Source organism: Sceloporus occidentalis, unplaced genomic scaffold (genome assembly GCF_023333645.1).
Source record: "Sceloporus occidentalis isolate IW3139 unplaced genomic scaffold, rSceOcc1.0.p SCAF_236, whole genome shotgun sequence".
NCBI classification, from domain to species: domain Eukaryota; kingdom Metazoa; phylum Chordata; class Lepidosauria; order Squamata; family Phrynosomatidae; genus Sceloporus; species Sceloporus occidentalis.
The window spans coordinates 490,769-506,717 of record NW_028317216.1 but is presented as its reverse complement, the minus strand read 5'-3'; the positions used below and the strand labels follow the sequence as shown (position 1 = coordinate 506,717).

Sequence of the window (15,949 nt, the reverse complement as noted above, 5' to 3'; positions counted from 1 at the left end):
GTGACCCCCAGGCAGCTTTACACATGAGTGACAAGGCAGATGTCCATTCAAAGCCCCACTCAGGTCTATTAAAAGCCAGGGTCTCCACAGCCAATTGCTGTCAGCAACATGTGGAGGGATTGCTATAGCAACCAGTGGATGGGACATGTGCTACAGACAGGGGGCTCCAATATAAGGAAGGGGCTCAGCCTTGCCTGCACTTTCCTGTCACCAGACACTGAGAAGAAGCAGCAGAAGCAGCAGCTGCCATCATCTGGCCCCAGGAATCTGCCTGTACCCTAAGAACAAGGTGCTTTCCAAGGTGCTGAAAACACCTGCTCCATCCACACTTCGACCCACCTGCTGAGCTATCCTCAGACTCATTACCCAAAGAGGATCTTCACTTTTAGGAGGTACTGGAGGAGATCTGCACTGGGGATGCTTTCTCTGGATCTGCCTTGTGAGTTTCTTTGTCTTCTTCCCTTTTGCAACCCCCTCCCTTTTCCCACTCTCTGTCCTCCATGACTCCTTGTCCTGAAGTGGAGGGTCTCCAGCCTCTCCAGAACTTTTAAAGAGAAGAAGGATTTAGTCCAGATTGTTATTGTTCTATACAAAAAAAACCCGTCTTTGCTGCCAAAGAGGAGACTTACTGAGACCTAAGGTCACTTCAGTGGGAGCAGGTAAATACAGCAAGGTTTTATGTTCCATGGAAGTTTCAAGGAATAAAACATCGTTCCTGACAGAGCCACTCAAACTCAGGCACTTTCTTAATATACCATTTTTTGGCCAAAGGGACAGTCAAAGTTTTATCTAATTCAACATAGAATGGGCTCCAAAATATTTTAAAAAATGCATGAAACCAATATATATTATTATTTTAGAATAATAATAATAATAATAAGACTATCTATATAGTCTTCAAAAGCACAACCCAACTGAAATAATGATAACCACGCAATATATATTAATTGAAAAATAGATCCATGCAATATTTTTGTTAGCTTCTTTATGTTAATATTAGAAGGTACTGGCTTTCTGTTTTAAAGCTTTCATCCTAAGGTGATAATGGTCATTTTAGGATTTTAGGAAATGTTATAAAAAGAATTATTAAAATATTCAGAGTGGAATTTACTTTTTCTGGTGCTAATGCCAGATACACAAAGAGTTAATGTTAAATGTGCACGGTGCTTAATTTGAGAATGAAGGATTTGGGTTAATTTACTTTGGCTGCCAGGTAGTGAATAATAATAATAATAATAATAATAATAATAATAGTGTGTTTTACACTTGATCCTATGCTGTCTTTATAACGTAATCTGATCAAAAACTATGAATTATTACCTTTTTAAATTATGTCCCAAGAATTAGTGAATATTTATATCCCTGTATAAAATGGTACTTTTATATTGTATCATAAAATATTGATAATGTAGAACTTGTTGAATGAAAAGAATAGGAAAATAGAAAATGGTGTCTTTATTATAACATCTTATAATATTTCGACCAGCCAGGATCTATACTCTCATTTGCCTCTGAAAATCCTGAAAGCTATAATACATTGTTAAAATAGTTTGGCATTGTGAAAAATATGCTTCGAAAAATGTTTGAAATGTAAATATTTTTCGCAAAAATAACACCAATTGTGGTTGCAGTAAAATTCCAATTTTAAAGAATAGTTCAATTATTTTAGGAAAGGGTACAATTTCTAGATCAATTTGTTTTCATCAAAATTTGTTAAAAAAAAATCAATTTCACTAAATCCTAGGTTTATATTCTCTCCATTTCAATTTTTATTGGAAGTAATAATAAGATGGAATACAATATAAGTGGATAATTTAGAAGCATATACTGAACAACCAAAGCTATATGGACTATGTAGGACCACAAATCACCTACAAAATGAAGAGAATATCTGTTTACCAAAAAGTATATAGTTGCAATAATAAGACACAAACAATTAGGATGAATAATCCTTTGATAAATAAGTCCATATAGATCAGATATATGTCATTTAACTCTCAATAGCAATTAAAGGGTTTTTTCTTTTTAAGAAAATACTTGTTTGTAATTAATCCACATTCGGATAAAATCCTACATCTGGTGTTTTGCTGAATATGCTATTGTTGCTTTTTTGTGAAGTTGCTCCTGACACATTGTTAAAAACCCATCCAGAGCCCTTAGCCTTTGAAGTGTCCTGATTCCTGGTGTATGTAGGCATTATCTGAAGGCTGGTAATCCCCCCTGAGTACACCATCTGAGCACCCATGTGAGTCTGAGAGAGAGGGGTCCAGACCAAGATTTGTGTCCTGACCTCTCAGATCTCTTTGAATAAAGTCCTATTTGCAAGCAGTCCGGCTTCCATTGTGTCAGAAGAAATCTACTAATCTCTTAGAGCCACAGGAAGAATTGGAAAAAAGGGGGGATCCAGATCCTCCAACACTCACTCCTAGTGAGCAGAGGTTTTTAACCCTATGTGAACCCACCTTTCCTTCATGTTGATCCACAAGGGGTTAAGATCATCCTGGGTATAAAACAATAAAGCTGGCAACTTAATAGACCCAGATGCAAGGTATTCCGTGCCCAGTTATCTCCTGCTTCTAGAATTGTGCGTTAGGGGTCTAGAACACAGGATAGGTATTGGCTTTGATTTGTGAAGATCCAGAACAAGCTGTGGAAATCCTCATGGCTGTGTAATAACTGGGCATCACTAGCAATAGGACTCAGCACACATATATACAAAGTGCCACACATGGGCACACTTAATAGTGTGCAGGAGCAGGCTTGCCAAACATTCTGCCCAATGTATTATCTGTCATTACAATACCATATATTTTCCAGTTTATGCATAGCACATAGATTGTGGACACGTGTATGCATCTGCTGTAGTTTATATCAAGGAACACAGAACCTAATATATTATAGTTTATATATTGCACATATATAATATTACATGGATAGATCGTGGAAGGAGGGGGGTAGCTCAGCCCCGACCAATACGTCAGCTATGGGTGAAGTTTTCCCTCCTGGCATGGGGGTGAATTTGGAGGAGCTGAGAATGGTGGATTTGCAAGTACAATTTGTTCTGCACAGTGGAACAATGACTTCCCAACACAAAGGATTCTTGCACTTTGTACACAGCTTGCCTCCTGTGGCTGTCAGCTCAGGCAGGGCAGCCACAAGAACACTATCTCACCCCTTATATGCCATGGATAATGCTCTGATGCTTGCACCATCTTATGTTATATATATCTTGTATATGTGGGAGCTTTATGTGTTCCTACAGATCAGTGTATAGTAGTGTATTGCATGTGTATATATGTATGTGTGTGTGATTATATAGAATGGGTAGCTACACAGTATACACTAATTATGTGCACAATCATGTTTATTATGTATTATAATTACATAGATTAACTCAGCAGCTGGTCATATTTATACATTCTTGCTTACCATGTTAAGAAGAAACCCTTTACCTAATTTACTAATTTCATCACGAGGGACTTTAATTGATACGGACAACAGGATAGGGTTTGACAACTAATCTGAGAATGCTGAGGAAGTTACCAGCTATGATATACATGCCCTTTGTAAAGTAATTATAATTATTTTTATCACAGCAGCTTCCCTGTGGCTGGATGACCCAGCTTTGAGAAGTATTCTCCTTTAAGAAAACATATGACTGTAAATGTCATGTTCATAAATATTTAAACAGACCCCATTCCAATTTCAGCTGGATCCTGACAGGATGCCTTTAATTAACCCTGAGTGACAGCTGACATATTCTGAGAGCCCTGTAGAAGCCCTAGTTCCAGACTAAACTGCAGGCTAAATCCCTATGTGAGCCATCACACCTACTTCAACTTTAACTATTTGTATTTATTGATTATGTGTATAGATGAAATATTCTACATGGAACACACACACAGAGGCAAAGAGACACCAAAACATCACAGACACACACAGAACAGCTAAATATACTAAAAATATTCTAATGAATTCACAATGAACACACATACATATGTTAAATATACAAGGGGTTATTCACTAAACAGTGAAATTGTAGGAAAGATGCATCTTCAACCTGCTAATTGCATTAAAGAGGAGCTTCTGTTGCAAGAAGGGCTTGTCATCTGACCCTGAATAACGAATAATGAACTCACTTAGCTAAAGTGATGATGTCATCAGCGAATAGACATACACATTGGATTCAGTACTCCGCTCACACTCACAATTGTATTTATAAACTCATAAGCCCTTGTAATAATTTAAAGTATATTTAAGTAGTTTTATAAGTCTAAGATCACATATTGGCAACACCTCTAACAAACAGTTAAGACACACAATCAGTGGTTTACATACACAACTGACATTCACCCACATATACAGCTAAGAGGCAATGGCCACATTGCATATGGCCACTGCTGCAGTAGACTTTGAGACTTGCACATGAAGAAGACATTCCCCTGGGCTTAATTGTGTAAACCTACAATTTTCAAGGCTTGCTGTCTGGCATAGGTGAACAGCTTGGGGTTATGGAGAGCTATCCACAGATAATTAATTGTATTATTAATATTAATTTACTGTGTAATTTACCAGTAGTGGGTCAAACAAAGATCCATGTACTTCCAAAAGGCTTTCCATCCCATCCTCTGTATATTAGTGCTATAGAGCAGCTGCAGGGGCCTTGGGACCAGAATCAGGTTTATATTGACATTTTCAGAATTATTAAATATTTAAATTCCTGTTTGCTTTAGAGCTCTGCAGTGAACTCTTTGGCAAACAAAGGGTTAAATATTTTTCAGGGTCAGGGAAGCAGTGAAAGTTCTTTATTAAACTAAATCACTAAAATGATTAGTGCTTCCCATTGTCACTGGAGTTAGTTTTATTTAGCTTTATTTAATTTTACTACATCTCTCTGCAAATCCACTATTTTCCCACCCACTCCATCAGTTAAATGGTTAAATGATGCTTCTCCAAAGTAAAAGCACTGCATAAAATTAAATAATAAAAAAACTAATTTCTAACAACTTCATGTGAAAAAATGTTGTTGTTTTTTTTACCCCTTTAAAAATATTCTATTGGCAGATTGAGCCCAGTTCTTGTTACTACCAACAACGCTATGGAATATGTTGGCACTTTACAGATAAAAGGCTACATAACCCTTGCTTCCTTTGCTCCAGGGTCCATTGTGCTCATTAGAATAAGGGTCTCTCTTTGTGCACAGCCTTTCTTAACCACCCTGTGTTCTTATAACTGAATGGCAGCTGTGTTAACCCTTTCATTTCCATGTAAGGAAGGGGGGATTTTTATCATGAAATCAATCCAGTGCTGACTCTTCAGGCTTGGGAGGTGGATAAGCCTGGTAATAACTGTTGATTTGATGTGTTGGGTGCATCTGATTAGTGTCACACACCAGGCCTTTATTAATGGGCACTCACCATTTAAAAAAAAAAACCCTTCCTATTTAAATGCAGATTGTGACCCTTCACCCCTTAGTTTTGTTCTTGCAGAGCAGGGCTCAGGAGGGAGTTAACAAGTGAACTCTGGTTAGCTGGGGTTTGCTGGAGTTAAATCCCCATAGGGTGTGAGATGCCCACCAGAAGGGGGGATAGGTTAGTGGATCATCTAGATAAATAGAAGAATATTCTCTTCTTTCACCAATAGCTCAGTGTCTTAAGTTTTGCACTCTAGTGAAGCTTTTTCTTTGCATATGGTTGGATTAAGCACATATCTATTTAATTAACTCTTTCACTGCCAGGTCCTTTATCGGCTATTTAATAGTTAAACATGGGGTGGGCAAAATCTACTAAATAATCATGACTAATGGGAGAAAGAGACAGATGGGAAATGTAAGACATACTCTTCCAGACCACTGCCAATTAATTTAAATTTAGGTCCCTTCTGTATTATTCGAGAGGGGAGGGGGATATGATTTTAACTGTTAACCCAAAAATATTGACCTGAAAAATAGGTCCCTCTATTACAAAGGCTCCCATGTTTCTGGGAAGAGAGAGTATTTAGATGTGCCAGCCATCGCCTTGGCACTGGCACTGGATATTGAATGTTTTTACAGCGCTATGGAATATGATGGCTATATAAATAAATAATAAAATCTGGCTGCATTCATCACATTTGGATATATATGTTGGTCTATGGGATTATTGTTCTTTGTTCAGAGATACAATAATACCAACAACCCCCAACACACAGATGTTTAATTTTAAGTTAAAATAATAATATGGAGTTGTGTGATTCCTTAGTCCCTCTTTATCCAACCCCTAGGCATAGCCTGCAAGATTGCACCTAATTATACGACAGCACTGCCTGCACCCAACTGCTTGAACCCAACTGTCTTAATAATATCAGAAAATTGCAAGGAAAATATATATACTTTTTCCTATTTTCAATTGTTTTTGAGGAGGAAATGAACATTGCCTAATTTATATTACTCGACATAATATATATTTTTCTAATCTACTCCTTCCCCATGGGATATTATGGATCTCAAAACAGAAAAATAGCAGTCCAATACTTATAAGAGAAAAAATAGATAAGGGTTCTGTGCATAAACAAATAACCCATAAGGGATTAACATACTAATGTAGCAGAGGTAGTATAGTGGCTTTAGTCTGGTATTGATTGGGTTAAGGGAAGCCTACTGTTTCAATTAATCTAGGAATTTACCCCCAATCTATGCTAGAATCCCCAATGTTACCAAAAAATATGTAATTTCCTTTATATAACAATTATAATTTGCTGAAATACATGATGAGGATACTGATGATTTTGGAACTTTTAACTATTTCTTAGGTTGCTTTGATCAGTTATTTTCAAAAGTGGTAACAAAAAACCCGAAATCCATCACATTGTCATGATTTACAATGGGTTAATATGACAGATGTGGCTGGCATTGTCCTAGAATGTTTCAGTATCTTCTGTACTTTAAGATAAGGGACCTTGAGCTTTGCAGAAATAGGTCATATGAGGAAATAAGAAGCCACAGGTAATCTATTTCCAAAAAAAAACTCTATATGTTTTACATTCCCTATCAGGGATTTAAAATAATCATTTTCATAGAAATAATGATTAATGACATTAATAATAATTAAAATTAAGTCATATGATCACTTTATGCAGTATCTGATACACGGTGATAATGGTTGTTATGTTGAATAATACACTATAGGTTGCAATGTATTATAGGAGATAAAATGTATCACTGATTTTTTTTATCCCTGATTTTTTTGTGATGTTTAAGAGAAAAAAAATGTTCTCACTGAATATAATCCAGGTTCATTTGTTCAGTCAGATTTGGTTAATTGGATTGATGGTTATATGAATCATGATGGATATGTAGTAGGTAGGTGTTCCTCAAGTTCTGATGAACAAACTAAATGAGAGGGTGCTTAAAATTGTCACAAAGGTCCTTCCCCTCCAATCACCCCACAACCACCAATCTTGGGGACAATTTTACTGCCAATGATTAATTCTCTGGGTTTTCCACATGGTTTGAAATGATTAACCCTTTGAGTGCTGCAGGGTATTCTAAAATATTAAGAGGCTCTGAAAAACAAGTCTTACCAAATGGAAAAAGGTCGAACCAAACTTCGTTTTTCAATTTAAGGTGTTATTATTATTATTATTATTATTATTTATATAGCGCCAACATTCCTCAGCGCTGTCAAACAGATAAGATTTATGTAGAAACCAAGTCAGACTTCTTCTTTGCCTCTTGCTGTAACCATCTAAACCCTAGATCATCAAAGTCAGATGGATACAAGCTTGTTAGTGTGTGTGTGTCTTCTATCTATTGCCTGTATCCCTTGACCCTTGAAAACATATAACTAAAACATGTGTTTAAAATAACAATCATAGGAAATTGGCATATGAAGTTTAAGTTTCAGTCTGTACAGCAAACTCCTTCAGGCTTATAAAGATTTAAAAATATGAGCTCTAGATCCTGAAGCCGGGGGTATCAAGGTATCAGGGGTGCTTTGGTGTGTTACAGTGAGTGGTGCTTGTGTTTTTGGGGGGAGACCCACTAAATGGTATAGAAATGATATGGTGTTATACAAAAGGCAACCCAGGGGTCATCAGAACTCAATGGTGGTTCCCAAAGGACCTGTCCCATGCATGTGATGTGACAATAGACCCTGGATTCTATTTGGCAGTCACAGCCTCTCATGCCTTGCAAATCCATGCTGCCCAGCATTGATAGGGGTTTTTTTTCTTTCTTTCTCCTGCCTCTTCTCTCTCTCTTTCTCCTCCTCCTCCTCCACCTCCCCTCCTCCTTCCCTCTATTTTTCTATCCACCTCCTGGGGGCTGCCAAACCTAACAATCCTCCTCTTTGGAAACCAGGCGACTAAGGCTTGGGAGTCTTATTGAACCTGTATTTCCATTAACTCAGCTCGTTGCAATAGCTAATCCACTGCACTGAAGGCTAGGAGGCTAATTAATGACAAGCTTTTACAGTGAAGACTGGAGATAATTGCTTTGGTGGCCCTTTTATGATGCCAAGATATAAACGGACCGGTTCTAACATAAGAGGTACTGTGTACACTGCAAGACAGGAGGACATTAAGAGCTGGCTAGCTGAATATGGAACAGAAAATTACTAATAGACCAGAGATAATGAATAGACCAGCCAGGCACTGATGGGGGGAAAAAAATCGTTTTTATTAGCAAGGAAATAAGATGCTGGAAAAGAGTTTTCTAATTGTCCTAATCTTGTAGCTGGCAGGTCGGAGGGGAGGGTGCCGACCCCCTGATTCATTTCTCTGCTAATTGTAGGGAGGGGAGGATGCCCAAATAGCCAGTCTACAATCTAATTTTTCAGTTCCCCTCTCTCTCTGTTTTTTTTTGTTGTTGTTTTTTTAAATGTTGCTAATATTCCTTTCTAATGAAGCTAATAAAGGGAAATTATTTGACAACTTTGCCCATGGATGCAAGTTTTTCTTTAAAAAAAAATCTGTGGATTATATTCTGCACTGTGGATTAATCTCAGGGAGACTGGCCACTCACATAGACCACAAGTGAGTTTATCTGTTGTGTGTGTTAATACCTACTGATACCATCTGGAATGGGTTAAATTTATTGGAGTTTTTTCCCATCCAAATTTTTTTCAGGAATGTTCTTTCTGGCACTTAGTGGGTTAATTAAATGAATATGCGGATTTTAACTGTATTTGTTGTTTACATGTAAATAATATAACATGCTACGAAAAGAAAATCGTATAAAATATTTTTCATGAAATTTTATATTTATTTAAAGGCATTTTTACAGAGTAAAATATCTTTAATGAAAATTATATTCTATATTTATTGAAAGGCAATTCTGTAGATTCACGGAGTACTATATTTTAATGAAAATTGTGTTATATATTTATTTAAAGGCAATTGCATAGATTTACAAAGTAAAATATTTTAATGAAAATTATTACATTTCTTCATGGAAATCTGATGCATTTACAGAGTTAGTCAACGTCTGCTCTGTGTGTAACTTTGTATCTTGATTATTAGTGTTATTGCAGACAGTAATTATGTTGCTGTTGTGTTACTATAATATAAATCATTTTGTTTATTTATTGGATAAGTTTTGGGTAAAAAAAAACTTAAAATGACTTCCTCGTTCTCATTTTTTCAACAGAAAAGCAAATTGAAGTTTTTAACTCATCACCTTGAAGAAGAGAATTCCACCAAATTTATTATCCTCACTCTTATCTCCATCGTCTGTATTATTGGGGTTCTTACCGGCTCTGGGGTTATCTACTGCTTAAGACATAGGTCCCACCACAAGCTCAAGGAGAAGCTCTCTGCCTTAGCATCTGACACCAGCACAGATGCCACCAACGCCTACCAGGTAAGAACCTATTCTCTGTAACACTAGTATGTAAAATCTCTCTTATTTCTCATCTAAGATTTTAAATATATTTATTTGTATACATTTTGTTTACATTTCTAATTAATTTATTTTACTAATAAGGCAAAGCACATGAGACACACACACACATTATAATATATATATATTATAATGTGTGTGTGTGTCTCATGTGCTTTGCCTTATTAGTAAAATATATATAATGTGTGCGTGTATAAAATATATATTTTCATGCATAGAGAGGTTTACCTATTTATTTAGTTATTTCAGCATAAATCTTCCAGTCTATGTCTGCTTTACTATTTTCAGATCCCTTGCAAGAAACTCTGATCCATCTTCTGTGTGTTTTGTTGATAGTCTATGGCTATTTAAATACATTTACACATTATTAGCTGCTTTGATTAATTAAGGGGCGCCAGGAAATGAATAAAACATGCATATGTGTGTGTATGTATATATATATATATATATATATATATATATATATAAATTAACCATCCATCGCCTTGTCTCCTCATCTTCTAAATGCTAGACCAATACATACAATGGGAGAATGGCTCACATTAAAAAAAAACTAAAAAAAACCCCATTATATTAAGTTTCTCTTAGTTTGTTTTACTATTAGTCACTTATGTGAATTTTATAGGCATGGCACATGAGATGCTTGGAGAGATACATATAATATTGTATGGAAGGTGTATGATTTTGTTCTATATATTTATATCCACCATTATTTATTTTTTATATTTAATTTTAAAACATATACAATTTTATGACAGGGGGTATAATTAATTAACTACACCTAAACAATATTTGCTTTTGTAAAAGTAGAAAATGTCTGTTAAAGCTCAGGCTAAGGTAATTTGTCTGGTACATCAAAAATTGGAAAAGACATTCAAGGGCTGCTCTAACCCTTTCAGTACTAAAAGGGAACGCCCGTTTGAGACAATTTAAATAGTTAATGATTGCAATTGATTACATTTGTGGACAGTGCAGGGGTTAAAATCCAAATAAGTATATATACCATGTGATTGTGGTGATCTTTAAACTATTAAAGTCATTGTATTTCAATAGAAAAAAAATTGTATTGGTAGTCTAAATGTTAATCTCACCATTAAAAAATCTATTTGACAGATCCTACCCTTATAAATCCTACAATTTTATATTCAAATTTGTACAACCCTGACATGTTTTAAATTACCATAAAGGGGGAAAATGCATTGGTGACACATTTTGAGAGTAAACAATGGATTCCTGAATTTGTTTAAAGCAGCACTGATAAATAAATGTATATTATTGGTAGAACTAGACATTGTTTCCATCTGAGAGAGGAATGTGTGTCTAGGAAGTGAAATGTGTAAAATATACTAATAGTAAAAAGATATATATATATATATATATATATATATATATATATATATATAAAGATATAATTTAACTAATGGTTGTATGTTATGGTCTTAAAGCTTATAAGGGATTTAAAAAAAACAACAAACCCACTATATTTCACATATATTTGTGTATTACAAAACAATACAAATATTAAATATAAAATAGATAATAATATAAAAAATATATATTATTAAGCTTTGTTATATAGAATTATTTGAAATAATTCTGGCATATTAGGGAATTGTAAAACACTGTTAGATGTATCATAAATGTAATCACTTTATTAACATGATTTAACATTTTTCAAATGCATAAATATATATATCTATATATATATATAAAATCATATTTTCATACACACTACCTGCCTTGGACTGCAAGTCCTATCATCCTTTTGCCTGCCCCTTAACATCGTGCGTTATTCCGCTGGCCGTGCGTGATGGGAGTTGCAGTCGGTGTTTTGCGTGCTCTTGATAGCTAAGGCCATAAATATTGGGTAGCCCTTGGCTAACTGGTATTTGTCACTGGTGCCATTACGAAATGATTAATATTGCACCGTTAACCTGCCCCAGTGATCAGGGTAGATTAGTTGTGCTCTGCTACCTCCGGGGGAGGCCGATTACTATCCAGCCTAACCTGATCTGTTACCCTCTCTGCGGGTTTGTCATCACCCCTGGGGGTGTTAAGTGTCACCACCTGTATTTAAACAGGCAGCTTTGCAAATCAGGGTCAAAAACTTTACTACTTTTCCCCTTCCCCTCCCTCAGATTTACCCCCCCGGATATCTTAGACGAGCCCCCGCACTGTCAAAATGTTTTTTGTAAACCTGTGGCACTCAAAGTGTTAATTGATGTATCCTCACTCACCCCTATCACACCTTTACTCAGGGGCACATTTTATCCAGAGTCCAGAGTGGGCAGTAATCTGATCCTGGACTGTGACTGAACTCCAACTCCCATTTCCCTCAGCCGGAAATCTGTTATAGGACAATGTACCTGAAAAGAACCCTATATTAGAGCCTTTAACCCTTGACATGCCTGTGGATCTAGCCTTTCATGGCTCTGCCTCTCTCTCTTGGTGTATTCACAGTGTTCACCCTATTAGACTCCATGCTCTGGATCCTTGAATTTAGAAACACTTCCCAAAGTGATTCCACATTTGAATTATTTAACCTACTTTTGGGGGACACATTACTTAATTACTTTTTTGGGGGGAGGGATGCTTAATCTAGATCTTCCTTGATTTAACCATTACATGATCCAGAAAAGTTTTACATAAATCTCATTGTCAATTCACTTTATTAAGAAACAAATAAATAAATATACAAATGTGTAATATGTATATGTGTGTGTATATATATATATATATATATATATATATATATATACAGTATATATATATATATGTGTGTGTGTGTGTATGTATGTATACAAATATAAATCTTGTATCTATATTCTCTTGTATCTTTTATAAAATGTAGATGTGTGTGTGTGTTTGTGTATATATATATATATATATATATATATATATATATATATATATATATATATATATATATGTGTGTGTAAATATAATCTCTTTTTTAAAATAAATATATTTTGCTTGTCAGATCTGGGACACAAGTTCATGTATTTGACCATTACCAGAGCCATACATATATACCTAACATACATACTTAACTACAGTATTGGCAGTTATAAGAAGTATATACAGCCCTATAGGTGCTCATCATAGCGGGGATCAAATAAAACCAGAAGCTCTTGGCATGTTACTCCTACTCTTATCATGCTCAGCTGACTTAAACTTGTTGGATCTAATGAGACTGCTTGGGCCTTGCAGGTTACCTGTCTCTTGAATGATTGTTGTCTTAATATTTTTGGGTACCTTGCCTAAACGAATAAATTAATAATAAAAATAAAATCTGGAAAGTGGCCTTGGTTTGGCAAAATCTGCTATTTTTATAAATGAAATTTTGAATCCCGTAATTACTTTTCCATTTTGTTGTCGCAAAGCCAAATGGAAGCCAAACCGGATTAACGGTCTCTCTGCCATCCATTGTGACTGCCAGACAAAAGAATGTCAAAGCCAATGGCAGATAGAAGTATTTTATTGACACATAATGACTGACTGTTTCAACCCATACATTTCGTTTCAATGAATTTGGACACATGGCTTTACACCGCAAGCTGGCCACTCGGCCATTAAGTATTTAAAAAGCAAAAATGAAAGAAAAAAAAAAGTTAAAAAAATAGCAAGATAATGTAAAATTTAAAAAAATACAAAAAAAATATTTCTTTTTTATCGCCATCTGATATTTAGTACTGAAGTATTATTGTAATGGTGTCCAAGATAATAACAAAATAATTATGGAAGAGCATCGCATCCAAAGAGGTGTCTGATTATTGGAGCCATCATGGAAAATGGCAGGAGATAAAGAGCAGAGAACAGCGCAGACAGGAGTCTTTTATCAATAGAAAGCATTTTCTCTCTTTTTTCTCTGTTCTCTTTGTACCTTTGACGTTTGCTTCTTGCTGGAAGCTGTTGTCATACTTTTTTCCTTTTTTTTTGCCGCTTAGAAGAAATGGTGCAATTTATTCAACCCACATAATACACCAAAGTCCCACCATTTTTAAAGTTACAATGATGTGACATTATATTCTGTCTCTCTCTCTCTCTCTCAATATTCTATATTCTATATCATATGTTCTTTATATTTATATACCTTCTCTGAGTAGCTAGTAACTTTCTCCTAGACTACCTAGAATAGTTTCATTATATTTTCTTAGTATATATATTTTATATATATACATATCTATATATATATATTTGTGTGTGTATATATATAGAGATATCAAAAGCTTGTCCTTAGACTAAATATTATTCCAATAAAAAAAAGGTTAATTAATAGTGATTTTTTGCATTTATTTAGGGGATCTTGTCTTTATATCACTATGTATATTTCATAATATAATATACACACTTTTGTGTCTTTTTTGTGTGTTGTATATATGGGACACATATGTCTTCCTTTTCTGTGTGTCTGTTTGGGGAGTTTATTCTGCTGTCATCATATCCGAAATCCCAGATTAGTTCTTTCACTTCATCTTCATGTTTCACTGATGAATAACAATGCGTCTCAAGCTGTGCTCAAACCCAACTTGAATGCTGCATGTGACCAAACGTGTTTCCTTTCAATTCATTAACATCGTGACCGCGGCTGACTTGTGTCCCTGCGCTGTCACTAAAGGCGTCACAGTTGTGGCCTCTGCCAGCGTTTGCCATGAAGACACGGCAGACTTTCAGCGCAGCCATGGCAAATGCTCTCATGTATGAGACGACGCTTAAAATCCGATGTGCCGTATTAACACTGATAGGAGGCAGCCCCTCTTATTATGATGATTGAGAATAGTGGGAGTTGTAGTCCTTCTTTTTGCCATGGCAGCCGATCAAAATCAAGCTGTTGTATTCAAAAGAATATTATAGTATTATATACATTAGTGGTGAGATTATTACCAGGTTGGGTAAGCATGATGGGAGTTTTAGTCAACAGCTGTTGGGTAGAAACAGCTTAATGGGAATAAAGAGGAGACCTGAGGATGCTGAGAGTTGTGATGCAAGTAAAGTTGCCCGTACGTGCTTTAAAACACTAGGCCTTTGTATTTGAAGTAGAAGAGCTGTGAGTTATAGGAGTTATCCTAGAATAATAGTCTTTAGCATTAGAAGGTTGTTTAATAGCCTCCATGCTCTTGGGTTGCATGTTATGGGGCGCGTTCATCTCTCCAATAGGTACACAAATTGCGTGAAAAGCTAGTTGCCCACCATTGACTCCCTCAAATATTCTTCAGTGACCTTTCCTGACCCTTCCGATTCCCGCAAAAGCCGATAGTGATTTGTGATCAGGAAACCCGATACCGTTATTTGATTGATTAGTCAGAAACATTGTATCAATAATCAATATGTAAAGATACCAGTTTGAGCCGTAATGTGGAGCTCCCAGCATGGAAGGAGCTCTGTGCACAGTTAGAATTTGGGAACCCGGTATCTTTGGCCCCATTCTTCCAATCCTGGCGGAGGCTGGAGATAAGTCCTAATTATTATGTGCACTTCTTAATATGGCCTGTTTACCCATTGTACAGCGCTGAAGAATATGAAGGCGCTATATAAATCGATAAATGACAGCCACTTCAAAACGAAGACCAAGGTGGCGTAGGAGTGAATGGGGTATTCCTGGCGTCAGACTGCCCGGCCTTCTCTCACACTGTGGTTGTCGGGGTCAGGTTTAAGAGGAGAGAGTATGTAGTCAGATAACAGAACACTCTTTGTAGCCCATTGAGTGGCAGAATATATATATTTCTTTCTTACTCTCTTCTTTTTTTTATATCTATCATTCTTTCTTTCTCTCTCTCGCTCTCATTCTCTCTCCTTTCTTTCTTTTATGTTCTTTCTCTCTCTCTCTGTCTCTTTCCCTCTCTTTCCCTCTCTATCTCTCTCTCTCTATCTCCTTTTCTCTCTCTGTCTCTTTTCTCTCTTTAACCATGTCACCACCTAAAGAGTATAATAAAAATAATTTTACGCTAATATGTGTCTAACGAAGGTACGACACTTCTTAATTCCCTGCCCGTGGTTACCTGGCTCATTCATTCGCACGTTCATTCACATTGCACAGAGCTCTAGAGCACAACATAGAGGAACTGTCACCTA

General features: G+C 35.9%; 1 protein-coding gene across 1 annotated transcript in view; it reads left to right on the top strand.

Annotated features, from left to right (window-relative positions):
- LOC149276500 (receptor-type tyrosine-protein phosphatase N2-like) overlaps positions 1–15,949 on the top strand; it is a 259,787-nt gene that overhangs the window by 193,473 nt on the left and 50,365 nt on the right. The window contains exon 6 of the mRNA XM_089503564.1: positions 9,626–9,838. Coding sequence (XP_089359690.1) covers positions 9,626–9,838 — 213 coding nt within the window. The remainder of the gene's footprint in view (positions 1–9,625; positions 9,839–15,949) is intronic.